A 24,883-nucleotide genomic window follows, 5' to 3' on the forward strand; every position below is an offset into this window, starting at 1 on the left:
TGAAATGGCTCGAAGGATAATAATTTCGGGCCGCATAGAACCACCGTCGGATGGAAGGTGGATGAAGGAAATGGAATGTGCCTTCGTGTCCTTCCTGCCTCCCCTCCCTCTCTGGAACCCCGACTCGACTTGTAACAAAGGCGTTCGCTTCAGGTTTTTTTTCAGGTTGTGTGTGTGTTCATTTTCAAGGTTTGTTTGGAATCGTGAACCGAAAACCGGAAAAGCGCCACCGGTGCCATGGAAGCCCGAAGCGAGTGGGAATGAATGAAGCTTTCCCAACCCCATGGGGTGAAGGGGGCAGACCTCGTCCACCCACCCACCCACCCACCCACACACACACCGCAATGCAACCTGGCGCGGTGGAAAACTCTCGCTCGTCGAAGCGCACACCGACCGACTCGATAACGACGCTGCTGCTGATGATGATGATGCTCCTTTTCGGGAAAACTCGCCTTTTTCCGGGCATAATCTACTCCCCCCCCCCTCTCGTGGGAGTGGAACTCACGAAGGTGGAGGATGCAAAAGTGCAGCAACCAGCGCATGCAGCCGGTGCACGGGAGAAACTGATTCTGTAATCCCTAATCCCCCGGCACCGAAGTTCAAATGACCGATGGGAAATTGGAAATCCCGGCCCCGGATCTCGGGCGGCTTATGTACTGTTGCCTGTGCCGCTCGCTTGCTGCACGGCCCCGGGAAAGGCGCTCTGGCCACGAGGCGGGTGACTGCAACCCCACCCAAAAGGCGCAAAAGGCTTGCGAAAATTTTGCGCGCAAAATGTGAAACAGCAGCTTTTGGCAGATAATCGATCAAAGTTCGGTTCGACGGTTGCTTTTTGGAACCAGGTTGGGTTGGGTGGGTTTCTGGGAGCCCTCATTTCCACCCCCACGGGGGCACCATTCTCGCTTTCTTTCGTCCTTTCGCTACGGTGCCATTCCGTGCTGGAGCTTTTGCGTATTATCGGTTGGGATGTCTGTGTGTGCGTGGTGTTTTTTTTTCGTGTGCTGTTGTTTGTATCTGCCTTTTTGGTCCTGTAACCTTCGAGATCGCCCTGCAACCGGGGGTGTGGGTTAATTAATTTAGTTATAGATACCCGTGGTTGGGCCAAAAAAAAGCTCGCCCCCAAAACAAAGATGGTGGTCCCACTCGTTGGGGCGTTTAATGTGCGAACCGAAAATAACCACCTGCGCCTGTTGGGCTGATTGATGAATGGGGAAACCGAAATGGGTTGGATCCATGGATGAATGACGCTATACGCCCCCGCCTTTCGCTAGTTGGGGCGATAATTGGGCACTCATCCACCTCCCATCTGTGCATTGTTGCGCGCGTAATGGAAGGGCGAAATAATTAATCCCATTACGGTGATGTACCGAAATCAGAAACAATTTGCGTAACGCGCGATGTGCGCGCGTGTTCTCCATGCGCGTGTAAATGGCAACACTTGAAACAGGAGAAAGAAACAAAAAAAACGTCGAGGAAAACACGTCGCGCGGGCGTTGGAAAAGCTACTAGCGCGCGCGGGCGCCTGGTTGCGATTTCCTACTAATTCCCAAGCGCTAATGTCACCCTCGTGCACTTGAGTTGGCTGTTTTCAGCAGCAAGCCTAGCAATTAATTTCCAGAAGTGCCACCCACGCGTGGGTTTTTGCAGTGTGCCCGTGATTTTCCGATGGCTTTTCTTTTCGCTTCACTCGCCCTCACTGCAAGCCGCCATCGTCGTCGCCGTCGTCGTCGTTTTCGTCGTTATGCCAGGAACAATAACCTGCTTCCACGAACGGGTGAACAAAATAACAAAAAAACACCACCCCACGAGTGTGGGAGTGCGAAAACGCATTCGCAACAAATTGCCCGGCCTTCTGTGCACGCCTTCCGAAGTGGTTTCGCAGAGGCTTCTCCGTTCTGTAAGGGAGTTTATTTTTTTGTTCGCGTGCAAAAAAAAGCGCAGTACGCGCGAACACGCCGTTTTGCGTCGGTCGGGCTGCAGAAACACTGCGCAGAAGAAGCGGAAATGAATGAGTTGAAAAAAGAAAACCCACCCACCCACCGGTGCATTCTTTCCGGGGGTTGCTTGCGTCGGGTTGGTGTGGCGCAAAAGATTTTTGTCCGAAAACCCCCCTCGCGCAACATAATGACGATGACGGACAAGGTTTCTCGTGTTCGTTTCGAATGCCCGCCGCGCGCTGTTCGTTTAGCGCGTTTTGTTGTTGCTTTTTTTCTTCTTCTTCTGGCTGTGCATGTGGGTGGGTGGTTTTCCCGTTTGCAGGAAAGTCGCTTTTCTGACGGCTTTCGTGTTCGGCGAAAACTCGCTACACCCGCTGGAAGCTCCTTTGGCCGGTTTGGTTGTTTGATTTAAAGCGCAAATTATGTGACACTTGTCTCCCGGAAAGCTTCCTTCTCAAGCCGGCGCGTGTGGGTGTATTTTTCTCTCCAATCGCGTACAATCCTTCTTAGAAGCGTCACTTTCGCTCCGACCGACACCGCTGCACGCTTATCAGCTCGGCGTGTAATCAAAAACAAAAAAAGAAATGGTGAAGAATTGGAATTTTTATTCGCCAATGATGTTGCCGGTGGCCCTCTCCCACCCACGCTAAAGTGTTTTATCCATTATGCTACACCCCCGCCTATGGCTCTCACTCGATCCTGCACCCATTGCGCAGGGCTTTAAGGCGGATGGAAATGGGAGCGAAATTATGCTACTTTTGGACGTCGTTTATACCTTTTCTTTTTTCTTCCTTTTTTTGTGTGTCTATTCGCCTATTCGCATAAAACGGCACACTAGCTAGCGCACGCCCACACACACCCACACACACACAGAGGGAGATAGACACCAGCAAGGAGCGTTCGTGTCAGTCATTCACCGTCGGTTGGTTGGTCGGTCGGCACGGGCAGGAAGTTATTATCGGAGTAGATTGCACTTACCAGCTGACTGCAGCAGCAGTTGGTGCTCCGAACCTCGGGTTGGTGCAAAGTGCATCATTATGCACTCTCCCTCCTATCCCCAGGGGAGCTGTTTGTGTGCTGCACACCAACACATCACGGCACCGCGCGATCGTGTGCCGAGTCAGCGGGATCAGCTCAGAAAGGAAAGCTGCTGGAAGGCTGCTGCAAAACGCGCTGCTTTGACACTTGCAATAATTGTGATTCGAAAATCAATATCCCGTGCACCCGTGGGGCGAAGAAGAAGAAAGAGAGAGAGAGAGAGAAAAGAGCTGCAAATATTGCGACGAGATTTTACTTTTTTGATCGCGACGGGATTTGTTGCAAGCGGCGCATATAAAAGTGAACGGTTTTTATCGCCTTGGGCTTGGGTTGATGGTGCCACGAATGTGTTTCCACCACATTCGATTTCGTCCTGGCGCCCACCGGGAGCACATTATCTCGGACCGGGGGGGGGGTAGGTGGGTTTTTTTTTATCATCCTTATCCAGTTCGGCCATGGAGGTTCGAAGGGTTGCATTCCGACCCGGGTTGTTACAGATTCCGTGCCGACACCACCGTGTTCCGACCAACCGTCTTCCGGTGGCTTTATGGTGCCATTTGCACACGCGGAATGCTTTTTTTTTTCGAGTGCTCTCTCTCTCTATCTCTCTATCGTTTAAGCCACCGGTATGGGAATGGGGTTTTTGTGTGAAATTGTTCCCCGGCGTGCTCGAGTCCGCTGCCAAGCTGCCATAAATTTGATGACTTGCCTGGCAATGGAACTACCCTTCCATTACTTCACGCTTCCATCTTTCTCTCTATCATTCTCTCTTTCTCTCTCTCTCTCTCTCTCTCTCTCTCAGGTGGTAAGAGTGTTGGGATCCATCATCGGTGGCCACCACCGATCGATTGGCTACCGGGTGGGAAAGGCATCCCCCAAAAAAAATGCTGCTCCATTTCGTTATCCTTCGCTGGTTCGGGATTGGCCATTTCCGCTGGCCATTTTCCACCCACCAAACTCCCACTCTCGTCCCGGTTTGCCGAAGTGTCACACCGTGAAGTCAACGCCACAACGAACACCCAAAAAAAAAAGGGCCTGACCGGGGAAGCGAGCGATCCTTCTTTATTTAAATTAGATTTTATTCGCCGTTGATTTGATCGTTATCCTCGGTTCCATCCGCCTGACCGGTCGCGTTGGATGGACGGCCGGTCGGCGGATGGCCGGTTAAAGTAGGTGTTTTCGTGTTATATAGATACTATGTTTTTTTTGTGTGTTTGGTTACTTTTGCATCCGTTAAGCTACATTTTGCTCGCCACATCCGGCCAGAAGAAACCCGACACGCCGGCGGCCAGTGGAAAATGTGACCAGAAGCGGATGAACGAAGGGAAGAAAAAAAAATGTGTATCTATATAACTGAAACCGAAACCACCGAAACGAGATGCAAAGTAAAAAAAGAAGAAGCAGCAAAAAAGACGACTGAAAAACCCGGGCACCCCGACGCGTGGGTAGCATAAAAATCAAATTATTGTCCACGAACGCGGACGGGTCCACAGCATACCGGTCGGTATCGGCCCCCGGGACTCGATTTCGGTTTCGGGGTGTAAAACGATATTATTTTCTCTCTCTCTCTCTCTCTCTCTCTCTCGCTCTTTCCATGGTCGCCAACCACCCACCACACCAGGCTGGGAAGTGCCGTGAAAATGATAGCTTGTGGAGCTGCGGTGAACGATTCCTTCTTGCAGCGGGATCATCCAAAATCCAATCGTTGGCCGCCATCGGTTGGCTGGTGGTGCGCTGGACAAATATGTCCGATCGTAAATTCATTTAACGTACAATTTTTCTTTTTGTCGCTCTCTCTCTCTCGATCTCTTTTTCACTCTCCTTTCTTCCCATATGCCGCCGGGTCCGCAGTTTCGTTGACGAGATTTTATTTCCCCGGTTCCAGAACCACACTCGACGCGTAAAATGGTATCCTGTCGTTCTATGATGGGCGCTCATTTTGAGTCCGCTTTACATGTTCTGTTCCTTTTTGTTTTTTGTTCACCTCAACCATTCGCTGACCGCACACGTAATGAGCAACACCGGTAACAACCGAAGATCAGATAAATGGCCGGGCAGGGAATTATTGCGGTATTTTTTTTTCTCTCCTGCACCCATCGAATCAATAGAATTGTCCTTGATGGGATGCCGATAATCGTTAAAAGGGAAATGGGAGCGGGAATAAAAAAAAATGTGTTCTTATTTTACGGCAATTCGACCGGTTGATGTGGCGTGTGATTCGAACGCTTTCAACGCTGCTGTGTTCGGCTTGAAATTTGGGTTGGAAAATGGTGGCTTCTTTACCCATTTTGTCCCACAATTTTCCATTTGTACCCAAGCGCATTTTGTCATTTGAAAAAAGGAAAACAAAAACGCATCCTTCTCGATGCCGTATAGCTTGCTTGCGGCTGCTGATCAGCTCGTATAAGCAGAGCAAGCAACCGGTATCCGGTTCTGTCGCGTCGTCCTGGCGCCCCTGTCACCGATCGCGTCTCGCGAGGCTTCCGGTTGTTGTGTCACTGTGTCCTTACATTCCGATAAGGCTTAGTTCCGTTTTTACACACACACATACACACACCCACACCATCCGTCATCATCATACGGGCACTCGGGGCAGTAGTCCAGAGACAGCACGGTAAAATATATGGACCTCAACGTTCGCTTCGTCCAACTGGCAACAGATGGCCGCCGATGGTCCCGATTACACGGGGGAGGTTTCTCGCACGAAAAACGAAACCTCCCACAAAAGCGCCCGAGGGCACTCCTCCCACCCCCACCGAGGACCGATGGGCTGAAGGTTGTCACACTCGGTTCCGTTTCTCCCGTGCAAGGGAAAGCGAATCGAGTTGACTCGACGAGCAAAAAGGCCGTATTTGTTCACCATATCGCGTTAAGTGCAAACACCTCCACACACACCCACACACCCACAGGAGGAGGTCTATTCATCCCGCACGGAAGGACGAACGGTTTGACACATTGTCCGTTTGGGGGCTCGAACAAGCCTGGCAAAATGAATTCGTGTAGTCGCACCGTTTTCACCGCGACAGGAACGCCTGGTTTTTGCAAATGGAGCCTGGAATGTGACACCGGGCTGGACATGTGGGCCGGAAGGGTGGGCCCCCGTTCTTTGCGCTCCCGCCCCCACACACAATGAACTGCTAAATAATGTACACACCCACCTAGACGCGGGCAGCCGCCTGCCTGTCGCTGTCGTGGGGCCCAGCTCATCAAAGTCGGTGAAATGAGTTCACGGCTGATCGTGTTTTTTTTCCCCGCTTGCTGTGATGCATCCTGAAGGGATGCTGGTTTGCGTGGGGGTGGCGTGCTCTTCCGTCTGGCCAATGGAGCCGCCTGGTGGTCAGGTGTGACAGCAAAGGTTGGCAAAAAAAAAAATGTACGAAGGTCGCGAGGTTGAGATTTTAATGGAATTTTTTGACGACCTTCCGGTGGTGGATTTTCACCGTACCGAGCGCGGTTTATGCTTCTTCTTTTTTGTGCTTCGTCGGTATTGGGTGGCATTAATAAACCATGCGGCCCCCGGCCCGGGTGATTCGGGTGTCCTAACCACCGGCCAGGGGTTCTGCAATTTTACGGTTTGCAGTCAGCCGATTCTAGGGTGCGCGTGATGTCCCTTCGTCACGCCATGCCTGCCGCACGGAGGTCACCGGAGAAAGTGGGGACTTTTGTTTTCCTCTCTTCTTCTCTCTCCACCGGCTTCTCATTCGCATTCATGATTGACCGCCATTAAAGCGGCCCGCTAAATATTGGTTTAATTTAGATAAAATATGGCGCGTGTGTTTTGTGGGGTGCAGCAGCGTGGCTGGAAAAAAAGGTCGCCCTGGGATGGAAATCCGCCCTTTTTCCCACCGGTGGTCGACAAATTGGATGGGTGCTGGTTGAAAGGAAAAAAAATAAATAACTAACAACACCACCACCACCCGAGAAGCTTCCAGTAACGACCTCAGCGACAAGCGGCGCCAGAGCCACACGAAGACTGATAACGATCTCGAGCCGTGGACGAGGAAACGCAATTTTCGCCCTTTTCGGAAGAAAAAACGACCGAAAATACCTGTGCCAAGAGAGGAAGGGAGGGTGCCAAGAGAGGAAAAGGAATGACAAAAAAAAATGTCCCCATCAGTCGGGGTGGATTCGCGGGCCACGTGGCGAAAGGGAGCGCAAATCGCCACTGTAAGGATACGCACGGATGATAATCACCGTATTGTTTTGTTTTATATGAGGGATCCGGCCTCACGCCGGGTCGTTTCTCTCACTCGCACCCATGCCCACCTCTTAGCTCCACACACAAGCGTGCGGGCGTGTGTTATTCATAAAGGTGACAAAGGGGATCCAATTCCAACCCTAACAGAAAGCGTGCGAATGCGCTTCGGTTGGCGTCCTCTTCGGTGGTTCGCGATGGTTTGTTTTTTATTTCAATTAGAGATTAGGGCGCACACACACCTTCCCACATCACCCACTTGCGCTGGGGGTGTTTTTTTGGGAAGGTTTTTTTTTATTTCGTTTCGAGCGAGCAGCGCGTTCCGGCAAATAATAATAGACTCGCGGGTGTGTCGGTGTTGCCACCGGATCGAAACGAACGAGAAGGACGACAGCGAACACATGCAAAGAAAAGGAAGAATGGAACCAACAAAAAAAAACATCAGACACCCTTCACACCGGTCCCCCTCCGTTTGGCCGCCCACCGAACACGTGGAACGGAGTGTCAACAAGATAAAGGGCAACGGTCTGGAAGAGAGGCGGCCTGCGGGAGGGGAACACCATTTAACACATCGTTTGGGGATTTTGTTTTTGGCGGGGGGGGGGGGAGGGGGGAGAATGCTAGTTTTTTTTATTAGTGGGGATTTTATTTTATTTTTACGGTGGAGGACGGGCTTTGTTTTGGCGAGCCCACAAAAGGCTTAGTTCTGGGACGCAATTTGTCCACTCGTTTGATTTGTATTTCAAAAGGGATTTTTGTTTGCTTGTTGGCACGTGACAGATAAAAAAAACGGCCACACCAATGGTTGCTGAGATGGAAGGGATTGTGTTGACGTTTGCATAAAATATTCGTCAACGTAGGCTGTGTCAAATTGTATTTTATTTTGGGTTAAACCACAACAACGGCCGTAGCGCATCTAATGTTTTAAAGAACCTGTTAAATAAACCAATTGTTTATGGAAAATCACCTGAAATTTTACACGAATCAAACAGCGACAGAGAGAGAGAGAGAGCATTCAAGCACGTGAAAGGTCATTCTACCCCATTCACTGGTGGTTTCACATTTACATCAGTGTTTTTCCGAACTCTAATGCGCAGCAAAGGACCGACTGGTTGCGTTCCCCCTCCCCAAAAAAAAGAGGCTCACGCAAAAACCCAACATTGTATCGAAATAATACCGCCGAACACCGGTGGGCAGCAGTCACAGAAGCAAGGTGATATATCAAGATTTGCGGTAATCCATATCCATTCCGCAAGATAATTGAATCGGAAGGTCGTACACAAGGCCGGAGCTCGATTTGCGATGGCGCGCTGCGTTGCCATGTGTCCTGAAGCCGACTCCGGCTCCGAACCACCCGGGAGCTGGGCTTGAGCTAACGTATTATCAGCACAACCGGCGAGAGAGAGAGAGAGTGGCCCGCTGGTAATAAAATATCAAACCTCAAGCCACTTTGTCTCTTCAATTAAGCCTTTTGATGGATGCAGCAAACGTGACGTTGTCCCGTGTGCCCGTTTCGTCCGGTTTGGGCTGGCTAGAAGCAGCATAATCAAAAAGGCACCCAGCTTTCGTTCGGTTGTGTCCGCGAGGGCCCAGCTCAAATCTGTCGTCCGTGGATTGGCAAACTGATTTAGCGGACGGGTGGTTCATTCTTTTCCACCCGCGGTAAGTCCGGCTTGTGATTTTGTCAATAACCAAATAAACGTTTCACTTTTTAGGTCCCAAAATGTACCGCTTGAAAAAATAAACGCGCGTCATAATGTCGTGTGCTACAACGCCATTACGATCCGTTATCGTCTAAATTGATTTGGCCCGTAAGTGTGCGCGTTTTCGGGGTTGCGTTACATCTCACCAACCAATCGGTTACACGACCCGGCTCGAGTTAATAGGCCAGCATCCCGACCCGGACCCGGGGGCCTGGGAGCCCAATTTATTGCCCAAAACGCACCACCACCATCCCGAGGCCGGCAAAAACGGGCCAGCCCCAGACCACTTCATAAGCGATTAATTATTCATTATCAAACGCGCACACGTGTGTGCGTGTGTGTGTGTTTGTGCGTCCGTGTATCGGCGTAGGATCCTCCACGCGTACGGATATGTTGTAAGCCTTTCCCACTCGCTCCCACGCAGTTCTCTTCACATGTTCTCTTTCGCTCTCACCACCCTCACGGCTTTCCAGGGGTTTCCGTTCAGGGTTTTCCCTGGGAAAAGCGCGCGCGCTTCAGCCCGATGGACGGATGGATGGGCGCCGTGGATGAAATTACCTCCGGGTATCGAAGCCACTGGAGAAGTGCCGGCAAACGAAGGCCCCCGTGGCCCCCCGGTGCCGGGCCCGCAGAACAATTCGGTGAAATGAGCTTTTTATTGTCCGAGAAAATTGGAACATTATTACGGGGCCGCGTCCCGGTGGGACCACTGAGCATGATTTCCCTCCGTATAGCACCGTTATCGGGGCGGTCCGGGGGAACCGAAAGATGACGCAGCTAACGGGCTGCAGGTGGGAATGGTAGCCGGCGCACCCGGAGGCCAGTAGTAGTGCTGCGAACATTCACCGTAACGACGATGAACTGTCAAAAGCCATTTGGATAGGGGGATAGTTAACGCCTAGGGGGTGGGTACGTGTGTGTGTGTGTGTGCGGTCGATAAGTATGTTACCGGGCATTGGAATCGGTGGAAGGAGACCCAACCCACCGCCCTGGCCAGGGAAAAGCGAAGCGGGAGCGGGGAATACACAGGAGATAAATTTTCGAAATGCGTTACAAATGATATTTTTGCAAAAGGTTAGCCCATAAAGCGCCGGACGTTTCGTTTTGCTATGGCGAGCGCTCGCGCGAACCGTCTGTTCGCCATTCCCGGCGTAAATGTCATCTTAAATATTTATGTAGGTCATCGACATATCCATCCCGCCGTAGCGGCAACTACGGGAATGGCGCGAACACCGGGAACAAGCGAGAAAAAAAAATGGGATTATTCAGGAGACACACACCATCCGGCGTGTGCCAGCGAATGGAAGTGAATTCTTAAGGAGCCACTGGAGAGGCGCACCATCGCACTCGACGTGTTGCAAAAAAAGGGCGATTCTACCACAAACTCGCCACATTATCCGATAAGTACACGGTTCTAGTTTGCTTTCTTGTGCCGCGCTTGATTTTGGGGTCTTTTATCTCGTATTGAGGTGCTGTTATTTTTGGGCGAAAATATTCCACAAATTTTGTTTTCTTTGGGGTCTCTCTCATGAGTTTCTTTTTAATTTTGACAAAAATTCCAACGAATTTCGCATTGTGCGGTTGCCATTGACACTCAATAACGGGCGCACTATGAGTTAAATGGAAAAGAAAGTACGCCGGTTCGGTTTCGCTCAGAAATAGCCGGTGTCCTTTCAGAAAGAAGCACTACACAGCCATTCGTTCGTTCGTCTTTCAGACTTTGCGCGGTATCCGCAAAACGATTGTTAAACTTCAAAGACGCCACCGTTTATGACGCACCGTTGCGTGTACATTTCCTTTGTGGCTCACCGAATCAAAGATGCCAAACATGTCCACGCGTAGCATTTCTTTTTTGGTCTCCTTTCCAACATTCGCTCACCCACCTACACACACACAGAGAGAGAGGATGGTGCATAAAGTAATTACCACAGCAACATGTAGATAAAAGTTGGAATTGAAAAGACTTATAGCATTATGGCGGGGCCATTCAGCGCACGATAGCGCAGGAGAGAGAGAAAAAAAACACCGGGCCGGGTCCGATACTGATACTCATCAGCCTAAAAGCACCGCTTGAATGGGAGCGCGAAGGACCAAAAAAAAAAATGGGCCAACAGAAAGAGGCAGAAAATAGCAATGCAGGGGAGAGAGAGAGAGAGAGAGAGAGAGAGGCCACATCAAGCACCAAAAGCTGCGGCTTGTTACACGGCAAACCAAAGGCGAACTCCTGGGGCTTTCCTTTCCCATTAAGGCATCGCTTTGTCACTCGCCTCAAGAAGGATGATTTCCGTTTGGAAAGAGAAAGTATGGCCGGAAGGTGGAGGGGGGTGGCATTCTTTCGGTTCCAAGAGTTCCCCAGTCGAGCGGCCAGGCGTATCGGGCGAGTACTAATATAAATTAATGATCAAAACCATACATAAATTAGGTGGCATGTCCTCGGCGTTGTCAACGCGGCCCATTCTGCTGCTGCTGCTGCAGAGTGTGGTGAGCTGTTTATGCCTCTATCAAAAAACCCGAACCGGTGGCGGTGGTGGTGACGGTCTCCATCCATCCACCCACCACCTCGCGCCAGGATCGCCAGCGAATGGCTTCATTTTTCCCGGTGCAACCACGCTCAACCACCGTCAGCAGGTCTGGGGTTATTCCCAGTTGATCGGTGGCAAGGTGAGTTAATTTTTTATCATCCCCTAACAATCTGTTCCCGGTGCCGGTGGCTGATGGGGGGCTGGGCTTTCGTCAGTGGCTTATGAATATTAATTGCCACGAGACACGAGCCAACCGGGATTCAGGACGGCCGGGAATCACCGGGCCTTACCGTGGCTGCTTCACAACCACCCGGCACGAGCCGTGCGCCATCACTCTATTCACGGGCCTCAAATCAGTGAAACGATAAGCGTAATCGAAAGATAACATTGTGCCTAATGAACGTACCGAGCCGCGGCTAAGGGCTGACTGACACCCCGAGCGTGGTGTAATCAGGCTTCTTTAGCTTTTCTAGCCCCGCCTGGCGCTTGTTGAACGCCGGAGGATGCTCGAGAAGAAAAGAAACTGTCGAGAACTTAATCGCTCGCTAAGAGATGTGCCGGAGATCAAAACGGTGATGTGACGTGGGTGGTTTGGGGTGGGGATGAAAACTTTTCCCGCGAAAACAATGATGCGATAGCGAGGCGAGTGTGTATCCGTTCAATTCGTTAATATTTGATGAACGCGCTTCCGGAGGACAGTACATATAATTAGTCCGCGAGAAAACTCACCAACGCGGGCTTAAATATTGATCCGTTGATGGGTGTTGTTGTTTTTTCGTGCGGACGTGAAACTTTTCGCGCCCGTAAAACCCTTTACCTATGCACGGAATTGTAATGCTCTTTTGCTTTGACATTCTAAAGAGCAAAAGAAAAGCGTCTGGAGCTTCCCGTAAAACGTTGTAAACAATCTCGGATTGGCAATCGATACGTGCCCGGTACGATGATAAGGACAGAAAGGCCGGCAAAAGCTAAACAACAACCAAAAAAAAAAAAAACAATCCCGCTCACGGTAATGACTTTGCGAGAAAGAAAACGGTGCGGTGTTGACAGCATTCCGCAATATCCTTGAGCATGATAGTTTTTTTTGTCGTCGTCCTCCTAGTCGTCCTTGTTGTTGTTATTGTTCGCTTGGCCCTTTTCCGTGCTGACCCTGAGGTCGTGCACAGATTTTGGAAGTAGAATCATTTGAAAACAAATCAGCTAAAAATTAAAAGGACGAAAAAAAGGGAAGGTGGAAAGCCACCGCCGTGGAAAGTTTTTGTTTTCACCAAAACCACTACTAGTGGTACGCGAAAATGCGAACCGACCCCACCGGAAAAGCCAACTCATTGCGCGTTCCTCGCGTAACGCGTTCCAGGCTCGGTCGCGACGGTAACTACTTTTTTTTTTGTCTCGTAATCTCCAGCCTCCAGCCCGAGGTCGGGGTCCCGATCGAAAGGGCTTGCTGTACCGAAGAAGATGCGCTTGCGGGGGTCGCGTCCAACGGTGACAGTTCCATTAATTTTAATAGCATAAATAATGAATCAATTTATATGTATGAGTGATATGACGGATTAATGATTCATTAGTTTGAACTTGTTATTTCGAGTGGCCATGCCCGCATTGTTTATTGACGGGTCGCGCTTGGGTCGAGTTGGAAAAGTGTTGGGCGCGAGAAAACAGAGGATACGAGCGAGAGAGATGAAGCTGAAAAGGACGAGCCGACGCTTCACATGATTTTTTATTGCGCGAACATAAACATGGTCTTGGGTCCTTGACTTTGCCTTCAACCTTCGAGCGCGATGGAGCTTCACGCGCGTCGAAAGGCGATGAAGCACGTGGATGCGATTTTATTTCTTCGACGCTTCGATCATTGGAATTTACAACCTGCGACGGATCGTCGTGTTTTTTTTTTCGCGTTTTTGTTTTTCGTTTTCTGTTTGGTATTATTCATGCAAAAGAGAGCCTCACGCTCTTTTTTTTTATTGCGCGCCTCAAACCAATCACAAACCACCCGGGGGGCATCGTTTGCTTGCGTTTTGATTTGATTTTACGCTAAAAAATTCCATCAAATCGAAGAGGAGAACAAAACCACAAAAAGAAACAAAATATGCCCTCACGCAAGGATGTGCGATTCTTTTTTTCACAGTCGGGGGTTGCTCATAGGCAGACCGCACTAGAATTGTGTCTAATTTACTGCCGATGGATAGGCCAGGGCTGCCGATAAACCGCCTCCATCGGTGGCCACACAGGGTGACATTCGCTTGGCTTGCTTTGCTTCGTGCCGGGTGCATCCATCCATCATAAGCGCGAAACGCCTCCGAAAACTCCGCTCCGCGACCAAAAACAATAAATCACCATGTCAAAAGGTGGCCCTTCTACGTTGTTATTACACTCACCCGTCTCACGAGGGAAGAGGTGGCTTCTGGTGGGTAATTTTGGGGCCCGTTTTTGGGGGCGCAATTTGACGCAGCACAACAACAATCCGCAATCCGTGTGCGTGGTTTACACGCCCGTACCGAGGACACACCGAGCGTTGTGTTGTGTTTCAAAATCAACCCACGTCACGGCGTGGCGTGGGGTTGAAAGTGATATTTTATTTTCTATTTCAAGCCCAAAGTTTGCGCCCATTTTCTTTCTGGTTGGCGTTGAATGAAAAAATAAACAACGACAAAACAACTCCTCCACTCGCTGAAGGTACGGCAAGCGAAAAGGACCAGCTCGTCCAGCGGCCGAGGAATATGTCCGAAAATTTTCCAATCTCCAAACAACGCACCAAACGGATCCTGTATCCCGGAGGACGCTAACGAAGTGAGAAAGTTTTACGCGACGCCAAATGATACGCTTCGGTGGCCTTTTTGTATTTTTTTTTCGCTTGTAAATTAAACTGCAAACCACTCAAATCAGTGAACAACAAACAAGCGACGCCGTCGGCGAAGGGAACAAAAAAAAAACAACGCCACCCGATGATGAATACTCCCGCACGAGCGCCCACACACACACACACACACCCGAACAAGAGGGAATGAAAAATAAATCAAAAACCCCTGCGCGTTTGCGACGCGAAGGAAATGCCCGGCAGTTAATTGTAATAATCCTGTTAAAAATCAATCATCTTGCCATAACGTCGGGCCCGTCACACAGGAAGCCAAACGTCGCCTTAACCGTGGCCTGTCGTAACGGCGGCCATACGTGCGAGCAGGACTCCGTGGGTCGGGTGGGCAAACGAGCGGACGCATTTTCTGCGACATTCACGGCCCGTCCACGGTCCACGGTCGGACGGGGACGGTTAGCGGCGAGAAGTGTGTGGGGTTGGGTGGTAATTGAGTTCTATTAATTTTCCGTTCAAACTAAACGTTGTAATAATCGCGCACGAAACTACCCCATAAAATTCGCCCCCTTTTGTTTTGAGTCCTTTTGGCTCCCTTCGGTCCTTTTGGTCGGGAGTCAGACAGCGTGGGTGGGGTGGCCGCCGGTCGCTACCGAGCGAGCGAGGGCAAAAGTCAAGAGAGGGAATATAATTGAGTGCAGTTAAGGAGGCTTAAGGAGCACTTTGGAAATTGAGAAGCGGCACGAAGCGAACGGAGCGAACTTCCCTAGGCGGCACAACAATGCAACCGCCCGGTGCCCAGTGGCGATAAGGCGAACTGGGGAGTGGGAGAAGGGGGAATAAAACACAGCGCGACCGGGTGGATTAGGGTGGCGGGTGAATCGGGCTCTTGCGGATGCGACACACTCGCCCTGGTGATGGAGCAGATTACGACACCGTCTCTTACGCTTGTCATCGAGTGAAAAGATGGTTGGTGCTGGCGGGGTTGGATGGTTGGGAAAATATTGCGGCTTTTCCATTGGAATGGAGGAAGACGAAGAGCAACAAAAGAAAAAGAAGTGCTTTACGGCATGCTGGTAATTAAGGTGTCTGAGGGACGGGGGATTGCGAATGGATCCTTGGGAAGACGCTGAATGTAAGACGACTCCAGACGGTTTGAGCATTCGTTGGAGCTGGGGTAAAAGGAGTTTGTTACTGTGTGTGAGGGTTTTCCGCACTGGCTATACACCCTTACTTAGAATGAGTAATTTTGCGGGTTAATTTATTTTCTTTTATCCCTTATATTGCAATCGAAAACGTGACCAAATGCAGTTCGATTCCAAACGTCTCCCGAATGTATGCAACAAGCCATGCAGCTTCAATTAAAACCCGGAAAACAAAAATCAACCCGTTGGAATTTAAGCACGAAATTTTTCCTCGTTATAAAACCGGAATCCCAACGTGTTCCGCTTCTGCACAGCAGCGCCTTTAATAAGGGCTTTCTAACCGGTCGAAACAACCCGGTGCTACATTTTCCGCCCTTTGGCACCATTTCAGGAGCTTCCCACGTGCCGCGTTCCCATGGCAACGGGTTTTTCGATTTATTTCCCCACTGCTAAGGATTCGGGAAGCGAAACGCTCGGCGGCGCGTTCAGGCGCAGAAGTTGATCAACAATCAACTTTCGCATAATGTGTTACTTTCCGGTGTTGCGAATTCATTTCGCACAACCGTTGCGCCTGGAAAAGCCCCACAGCACACAGCCTAGAAACGCGCCGAACGATGGTGCGCAGCGCCCTTCGTAGAATTTTCATAGAACCCAGTGGCCTCCTTTTCGCCCGGCGCCCGGTGAGGTGCGATTTTTCTCTTTGATGTTGACACTTTGTGCCACACCGTGCGCTCAATTCGTTGGTTTCTGATTACGACATTACGACGGCGCGAAAAGCCGGCGCTTTTTATTTCGCTCCGTGCGAGCACCTCCCGGGCTGGTTGCCAAGGGCAACCGCGCGGTTGCGGTTCAAACCCAAGCGCCAGGTGAGAAGTGTTTCAATTTACAACTTTTAATCACGCCAACAGGCAACGCCTCGAAGCAACTGGTCGAAGGTTCGCTCCCTTTTTTTTGCGTTCGACCGGTGGGTTGTGTTTAATTTAAAAAGTTATCTATCCCGGCGACCATCATTATCCTAAAAGCAATCCTTTTTTTTGCTGCTGCTTCTGCTGCTGCGTCTGTTGGATGTTGTTATCGTTGGCGCTTCTCTCCGGGACACGCGCGTGGGATTGATTAAAATCTTTCGTTACAGCATTCATTAGGTTGCTCGGGTTGAACGTTACGCGTGCGGTTCCGTGCGATGTGGCCCTGAAGGAAAACTGATAGAATTAACCGAGATTGCGGCACGGACGAATCTAAACCCATCAAGACGCTTCACCGGAACTCCTAACTTTCGCCTAATCCCGGCTACGCAACCGATTTTGTTTTTATCCCGCACACGCAAGCCATCCAACTGCGGCAGATGTTGGAAAAATGAGCTAAAAATAAACCCCGAACAATCGATTTTCAACCGGAACACGGCACCGAACACCGTAATGGGCGCAAACAAGGCGGAAACCCCTCCGTGGTAAGGATCCCACCACCACCGGCCGGGAACCCTCGCCTCCGGGGACAATCGTTTTGCGGTATACGCTACGGTGACAATGTTTAACTTCGCAATTGGCGGACCCTTCTCGGCCGGGCGCTGAAGGGTGACGGCGCAAGGATGCAATCCTGGCCGCGGGTTGTTGCGAGGGACCGAACGACCGCAGGGAAATTCAATAAAAAAAACGACCGCCCGAGAAGCACACGGGATAATAATCGGCAAACAGATGGTCCTGGCTTATCCGAGGGAAAGGCAATGTGTCTGGGCAATTCTGAACGTTTTGGGTCTACCTTTTTTTTTGTTGCTCGCGTGTTTCGTCCAATCGCACTTGAAGCGTGAGGAAAAATTGATTACACACACAAAAAAAAGGAGAGACAAATTTGCCCAGCTGGTGGTCGCGATTTTTTGGCAAAACGGTGTTTACACAACTCGTTATAAAACCGCGATCGAAAGGGGGATCCCGTTTTGATTTATCGCCAACCGATTGAGTTCAAGGACCTCAACATCAAATGTGGTGCATTTTCGCGCTTCGCAATTTGTGGCACATTTTTGAAAATCTCATCCCTCATCGCGTACGGATTTTCCTTCGATTTCAAGCAAACGATAGATCGACCCCTAACGGCAAAAAGGACTCGGTCACCCGCCGAGTCGATTGGCAACGGGACGATTTACGGTCGGGCTTTGATTGCCAGGGCGATCGCGATAGCCCGCACTAAATGAGACAAATTAAAGCGAACGGAAGCGCGCGCACATATGCACAAAACGGTGATTAAATGCGGCCATATTTCCAACAGTAACGACCATCGACCGGCACACGAATGGGGTCGGATGCGTGTCGGCGGTGGTGGTGGTGACACGAAGCTGATTGCTCCCATCCAGATAGGTCAGCGTATTTTTCGAACCCTCCTGCCACACAGGGCCACCGAGGGTTTCCGAGTTTTTGCGGTCGATCAGCACAGTTAATCAAACGCAAAATTGGATCCCTTCCCTCGGGACGACCGACCCTTGTGGTGGCGGATATCTCGGTCCGGTCGATCTCGGCAGCCTGAAGGACGTGGTTAAAAATGAGGAAAAATAAATATCCCACACAAAGCGTTGGACGGGAGTGTATATGCGCGCGCGCGCGCGCGTTTAAACCGTTAATACGCAGTGCGATCAAACGATATCGTTCGATGACGTTAGGGTTTCCGTGGCCAAATGCCGGGCAAAGACAGGGCTGCCGGAAATGGCGTAGCTAGTCAGCGCTTTCATCATCATGTACCGATGGGATAATGGGCATGCGAATTACGCAACAACCGAGCGCTCCCGACAATGGCGCAAAACCGATATCCATCTCTCCGGCGTGTCTTCGCTCGGACGCAGATCTAATCAACCCAAACCCCCGAAAAAAAAACTGGTTCAGTTTCTGTTTTTCCCCGTTCGCAATCCACCCTGGGCTCGTGTGTTGCCGTGTGTCGGTCGGGCGAAGGAAACCAATAAATTTATTAGATTACCGATAGTGACTTTTGTGTGCAAGTTTGGAATGATTTTTGTTTTTCTCCCCCTTTACGATTTTCGTCCCCTTTTATGGCCGGGGTGAACATTCGCAACCGAAATGAAAGAAAAGGAGAGAGAGCAAAGAGCTAAATCAAATAGACTCGCGGGGAAGAAAAACACAATTTCAATTGCTTCATGGCCATTTGGGGGGAGAGTTTCGGAATCGACAATGGAATTAACTCGACCCACGGACGGGTTTCACGGACGCCGGCCATCAGCGGGAATTAAATCGAAGGGATAAAATGCAATGAATTTTCCGATCGCGCGCACACTCGGGCGGAAAGGGAATCTGCTTCCTTCCTTTCCATCCTCATGCGTGGGTGGGTGGGTGGATAGGTGGAGAGGGGTTTGGTGTTTTCCAGCAGCAGAAAGCAAAGTCTCCGTCGAGGTGGCTTTTAGGGCGATCGTTTGTGCGCTTTTTGGCAACCGTGATAAGTTTCTTGAAAACGCGCCCCCCAATGGCACGGAAGCAACAATTTTCAGGGCTGCGAAATGTTCCCGGTGGTTCCCGTTTCTTTCGTGCTTTTTTTTCTTTTCTTTTCGTTCCTCAGCCAAGCTCAGGCCTGCTCGTTGGTTGTTGGAGGGCAAAACTTTTGCCGGTTTCTCCATCGAAAACTATGAATATTTATCAGCGGCGGGCTGCGGGTCGCTCGGGAAAAAGTTTCGCAAAACCTATTGATGAACTTCCCGCTTTTCTCGCTCCGCTCGGGCGGACGATAAGAACGTGAAACGTGAAAAACAAACCAAAAAAAAAAAGGGGGAAAAAAAGGTAAAGCGAATCCGTAAAACGTCCCGTGGCCTGTAAACGACGGCGTTCGGGTTTTGTTGGTGGTTCGCCCTGCAACTCATAACTCACGCGGGGCCAGCGAATTTGTGCGACGAGCGCACAAAAATACGCCACAAAACCCAAACAAGCGCGGGCCGTTGTTTGGGGCGGGGGAAAAACTACGTGAAAACTGCGATCGTTTCAACGACGTACAGCCAACAGCCAGGACGCTGTGGGTTTAACCTGGGCTGAGCGGCAAATTAATTAGTTGCGTATTTATTTTTTTATGTCCTCGTTGGCTTTCGGCAGCAAAGATGAAGAGTGAAAATAGAGTGCGCCACTATTTTGAGGGCTCTTTTCTGCCGTCTGCCCGAGCTTTCCTTCCCTGCAGGGGTTGAGTTAGATTTCCGGTGACTGGAATTCCAGGAATCCTTGACAAACAAACTCGTCCCCGTTTCGTCGTAATCGTTTCAAGAGCCAAAAGCTCGCCGTATGATGACTCACGGCTTGTTAGGCTGTATCCGTTCGCGCGGTAAGCGCGTTATCTGAATTCCTCACCCTATTAACGGGACGTAATTCCCACGAAAGCGCATTAACCGCCATGCGAAACCGTTCATCTTCTGCGAGCGAGAGAGCGAAAGGGAAAGAGAGATTGAATAAATGGCGCAGGAACCATATACGAACTACCACATATCCTTACGTGGCTGCTCGTAAGGTGAGGAAAGGCCTCGCAACGGCCCGTACACTTTGTCACATCTGATAAAGTTCTTTCTTTCATTCCGCTTCCCCCGGAATCCCGTTTTGATTTATTATCGCATTGGCCGTATATTTCGTCGGTACCTTTTTATTGCGATCGCGTCCTGGCGCGCGCGCTTCGAACGCTGAGCTCATGTTATTTTGTGCCGACTTTTCTTCCTGGGCGCCAGCCTGACAGATGAATCGTACGTGATGCGATCGGTGGGTCTTTCTCTCTCACTCTCGCCGAGGGTCTGCTTTTGTCGTTATCTTAATCGGGAGATTTATCGACGTGTGATGCTCTCGGATTGGGGTTTGGAGAACAATACCGAGGCAAACATTTGAATTCGCCAGTTCGATCGGTTTCGGTGTTTTCTCGTATCGTTGTATCGATTTTCACATCCTGCTTTCCCATTCTTTTTTTGTCCTTTTTTCCCATCCATTACAGCGTGAAAATTGAACGCGAATCACTCGCGAGTGTAAATCGGGTCGAGCGGAGGGAAAACGAAACCGGAAGCCCTCGAAAACGAAAGCGCTGGCAGAAAAAGAATCAAATTAGGAACGAACGCACGAAACACAAAATATCTTGTGTCGCGTCCCAACGAGAAAACGTGCTCGAAAGGGCGATCCTTCTTCGCAAAGAGGGGAGGATGAAAATTAAACAACAACTAAAGAACCATCACCCCCTGTGGGTGGGATATCCACCGATAATTATCACGTCTTCCGGTGGTAAATCCTTCGTACGTGATGTACGAGCTTAATACGATCCTGTTGCGCGTATACAAACTTTGTGCAAGTTCGTTTGCTGCCAGTTCTAATTTCGAGCATATTGCCACCGCGGTTTGGCGGATTGTTGTTTTTCGCCGGAATGTAAATCGCATTACGGCTTGGAAGCTTTTCCTCCCTCGGTTGGCGTACGGAAAATTGCAATCAAAGTTTTTGGCAGGTGGCAATGGGTTTCCCGGAACCACCGGCGTCGTTGTCGGATTGCAATGGAGATTTGTCTCCGTGTGTTAACCTTCGGCAAGACTACTCGGGCTGCACGGGATCAGCCCGTCGAAGTTCGTAAGCTCCACAAAAAGCGTAAAAGCTCCACTCGTCTTTGGTCGCGATGATTAAAACCGAATGTCGGCAGGGTAGGCGAATCGAACGGATTGCTAATTTGCGAACACACATTCAAATCCAATTAACCGTGGCAAGGCAGCGCCAATGGAGCCACCCTGATGGAGGTTTAATATCGTCATCGTCCGGATAAATACTGCGCACAATCTAATTTATCTTATTTCCACCGATCCAGAGCGCTCCAGCGTTTAAAGCTACGAAAGCCTTTTGCTTTCGAGAGCGCACAGTGTCACAGTGTGGTGCCATTTCCGTTTGCTTTCCACCCTGAGCGCGTAGCAAGACAAAAGAAAACCCTCAGAGCATGCACTTTCTCCCCAGCCCGCTTTTGACCGGTTTTGCAACCCACTTTTACAACCCAGGTACGTACCTGGACGGCCATTTGCATAAGCCCACCCCCGGAACCCCGGGTTTCGATGTTCCGTTCCGGATCGGTGATCAGCACCGGTCAGGACACGGGCGGGCCAGCTAACGGGTGCACTAAGAACACCGGGCTAATTTGAAATGCAAATATTTTAACATCACGTTGCACGTCAGGAGAAAGTCAGCGCGGTGAGAAAAGCGGACACTCGGGTTGGGTGCACTTTTTGCTTCCGGCCTGGGAAAACATCTGCATCAAGGCAGTCTCCCAAGGATTGACCCCCACCAGGTTGGCATTGTTTGACGATGCAAATGCATCCCGTTTGGGCGGGCGTTGGGGGCGGTGTGTTTGTGAAGCCACTCGGTGCCAGGACCCGCGTGGAGCTCGTCTTCTCGGGCAGCACTGAAAAGCGCACGAACCGGAAGTCCGTTCCGTTTCAATTAAATGCCAATGAAAATCGGTCGATAATGGAGTTTAATTTCACTTTTCATCGTTGCCACTCGTTGCCGTACTTTCGCCCCTAGCGTGTGTGCTGGTCAGCAAAATATGCCTCATCACACCGACTGCGTGGGTGTGTGTGTGTGTGTGCGATGACTTAAACGGTACGGTTTCGTCTACGACGTTAGAGAACGAAAGCAGCCCTCCAGGCAGGTCACATTGTCACATACGCACACATGGTTCGATTGCGCATTTCATCTTCCCGGGAAAGGCCCATCCGGTTCACCGGTTCATGCTTACCAACCGCACGTAGCCACAGTAACGTCCTGTGAAACACGAGGACACCGATCGACGTCCCAGTGACCACCATCGATTACCGAAGCTCAAGACGCTCCCGCAAACAAAAGTTGATTAAGCATCACGGCGAGACGGAGACGGCATTTGGAAACCGGGACCGAGGATCCATCGCTCACGGAGATTTCCCGAGAAGGACACCGTTCCAAGACGACCGGTTTTGGCTAGCGACGTCAACCGTGTTTATGATGGAGCAGTCGAAAACGACCCATCCAATGCGTTCTGTTGACTTTTGATTAGGTTACGGGGGATCGACCACCGTCTTCTCGATCGTCACGGGGGAAAGCAATCCTGATTACGGGTATGCGTTCCAGGAAGCGTACACCATCGCCTCCCATCGGCTGGCAGAGAAAATTGTAATCGATGGCAGCCAACAACCCCATTTGGTGTGGGTTGGTCTGCTGTCGTCAATTACCGACCACCCGATTGACAGATATGCCCAATGGTACCGATGACATCTGCGTCAACGGAGGGTGGACTTTGGCGAGTGACATTGATACGCTTCGGATTCTGGGATCTGAGATAGCACGGTCTCGCTTCTGCCACCCATTAGAGGTTTTCCGCCTTTTTTTTTCCCGCCAACAACCATATCGGCATAACGGTATGATACCGACGGGGTTTTAGCTTCTGAAAGGACTCAGGTGTTCTGTGTACGCCTTTACCGGGTTTGGTTGGAGATAGATCGGTATAAAAGCACCATGTGGTGGTCATAATGACGAATGTCCAACAGGTGGTAGTAGCCATTCAAGCATTATAACTATTAATTTGCCGTCTTGCCTTGTGTGCCTGGGCTAGAGTATTTGAGAAGCTTTCGGGACGGGGGTTTTTCGACCGCACAAATAAGAAGTGCTTGAATATACGTTTAGAAGGGGGTGGGATTTATTACTCGTTCGGAGAACAAAAACTCCATCAGCAGACACTCATTTTGGAGACTTTCATCGCAATTCGCCTGGCGCGCCAAAAGGAATGCTCCTCTGAGAGGTCGCTTCCCATCACTATCGAAAGCATCAGCTATAGAGCTTTTGTAGGCCGTCGGGAATCAGGATATTCCTTACATTTTCTCCTTGGCTCCCCCAAAAAAGCCCCCCAAATGTGACGAGCCCCCAGGAAGGACGAGCACATCAATCAAACGTCTTTTGCCTCCGTCGGTGGGTTGAGAATGGGTGGAAAAACCTCGACATGGCGCGCGCGCGCGATTTCCCTGTGCATAAGCGGCCAAACCCAAGCGCCCAAGCGGGTGGTATTTATTTTACCCCCTACGGGGAGCCGTAGCCATAAATAATGAAATGATAAAAGCCGTAAGCCCTGTTCTCTTACCGTAAGCCGTTTCCCGCGTGAAGAGAAACACCAGCAAAAGATGCCAAACGAAACCGGCCATATTCGCTGCACCAGCGCACCCGCGCGATTGTCCTGTCGTCCTTTCGTTTGTTTTTTTTTTCCGCGTCGCCTCAGAAGCAGCCCGAAGGAGAGTCGCTTTTCCTGTGGCGTGGGGTGGGTTCTTTCGCGTTCTTTCACTCTTTTCACTTATCCACGTTCACTTCCTACGGTCGCTCCGGTGTGTTGGAAGCACACACTCGACCGTCACGAGCACTGGGTGTCCGCTCGCGTCACACATTAGCATTAGCGCTGGCGCACCTGAAAAGCTATCTCGCTTCCTGTTCGCGAGGTTCACTTCCGGGGCCACGTGCGAGCTAAGTGTTTTGTTGTTTGTTTTTTTTGTTGCTTTTCCACCGAAGAGCACTAATTTCCGCGCGGCACTCTGCGGAACCCTTTTGCGGTGCGCTTCAGCGCTAGTCGAGCTGCAAAGTACAAAGTTAGAACACACCTGAGCACAAACACACGGATGAACGCGCGCACACAAGCGGAATCATCACACACACACACACACTTCAGCAACCGGCAAACCGAGGAGTGTGTCCGTTTTCTATTTTCTTCTTATTTTCTGTTGCTTCCGCTTCGGAAAAGCGCCACTTTCACGCCACTTCAAAACCCCCCGGACCTGATGGAAAAAAGGTTGGAAAAACATTTAGCGAAAAGCGGCACCGCACACAAACGGGTCACAAAATCACAACCCACAACCCCGATCGTATGGCTGGGAACACTTTCTTCGGGGTCGATTAGTCGCGCGGATATTCCGTTTCAACCACAAATCGGCAGCGAAAGGACACTCAGCACACACTAATGGGAGGGTGGCCGGATGATCTTCGGCTTTTGTTTTCCACGCGGCCCATTATTTGCTCTCGCTAACAACCCGTTCTCGGTCTTTGTTGGGCCGCCATGTCGAGTTGGCCGCTTTGTTATGCTTGTTGTTTTTCCTTATTCGCTGCCATTGTTTTGCCGATGAAGAGATGGGCTATTTTTGCTCCCTCTCTCTCTCTCGCTGTGTGCGTTTTTGTTCTTTTTTTTTCTCTCTCTCTCGATCATCCTCCCCCAAGCGAGGGGGAAAACTTTTTCCCTAGTCGCGTTAATCCACCAGCTGGCGCATTATGCGTTCGTCGTAGCTCGCTTGCTCGCAAGCGGGTTGAGAGCTAGAGAAAATAAAAAAGGCTTAAACGGTGCTAACAGCTTCTCGGAGGCGCGCGAGCGCGCGCCCACCATCACACTCACACAGCCTGCTTAGTTGTTGTTTTTTTTTTGTTTTTCGTCCGCCCGCCTTTATTTTATTTACACCTTCACCAGAAACACCGCGGGCAACGAAAAGCAGGCTGCGCTTTTCCGGTGCTTTTCAAGCCGTCACTCGGCGGCGGTGGAAGGCGAAAA

General features: G+C 50.5%; 1 protein-coding gene across 1 annotated transcript in view; it reads right to left on the reverse strand.

Annotated features, from left to right (window-relative positions):
* LOC128727668 (protein amalgam-like) overlaps positions 1-24,174 on the reverse strand; it is a 46,674-nt gene extending 22,500 nt beyond the window's left edge. The window contains exon 1 of the mRNA XM_053821607.1: positions 23,441-24,174. Within this exon, the coding sequence (XP_053677582.1) occupies positions 23,441-23,501 (61 nt within the window). The 5' untranslated portion in view covers positions 23,502-24,174. The remainder of the gene's footprint in view (positions 1-23,440) is intronic.
* Positions 24,175-24,883: the final 709 nt, after the last annotated feature.

This window comes from Anopheles nili, chromosome 2 (genome assembly GCF_943737925.1).
Source record: "Anopheles nili chromosome 2, idAnoNiliSN_F5_01, whole genome shotgun sequence".
Lineage (NCBI taxonomy): Eukaryota > Metazoa > Arthropoda > Insecta > Diptera > Culicidae > Anopheles > Anopheles nili.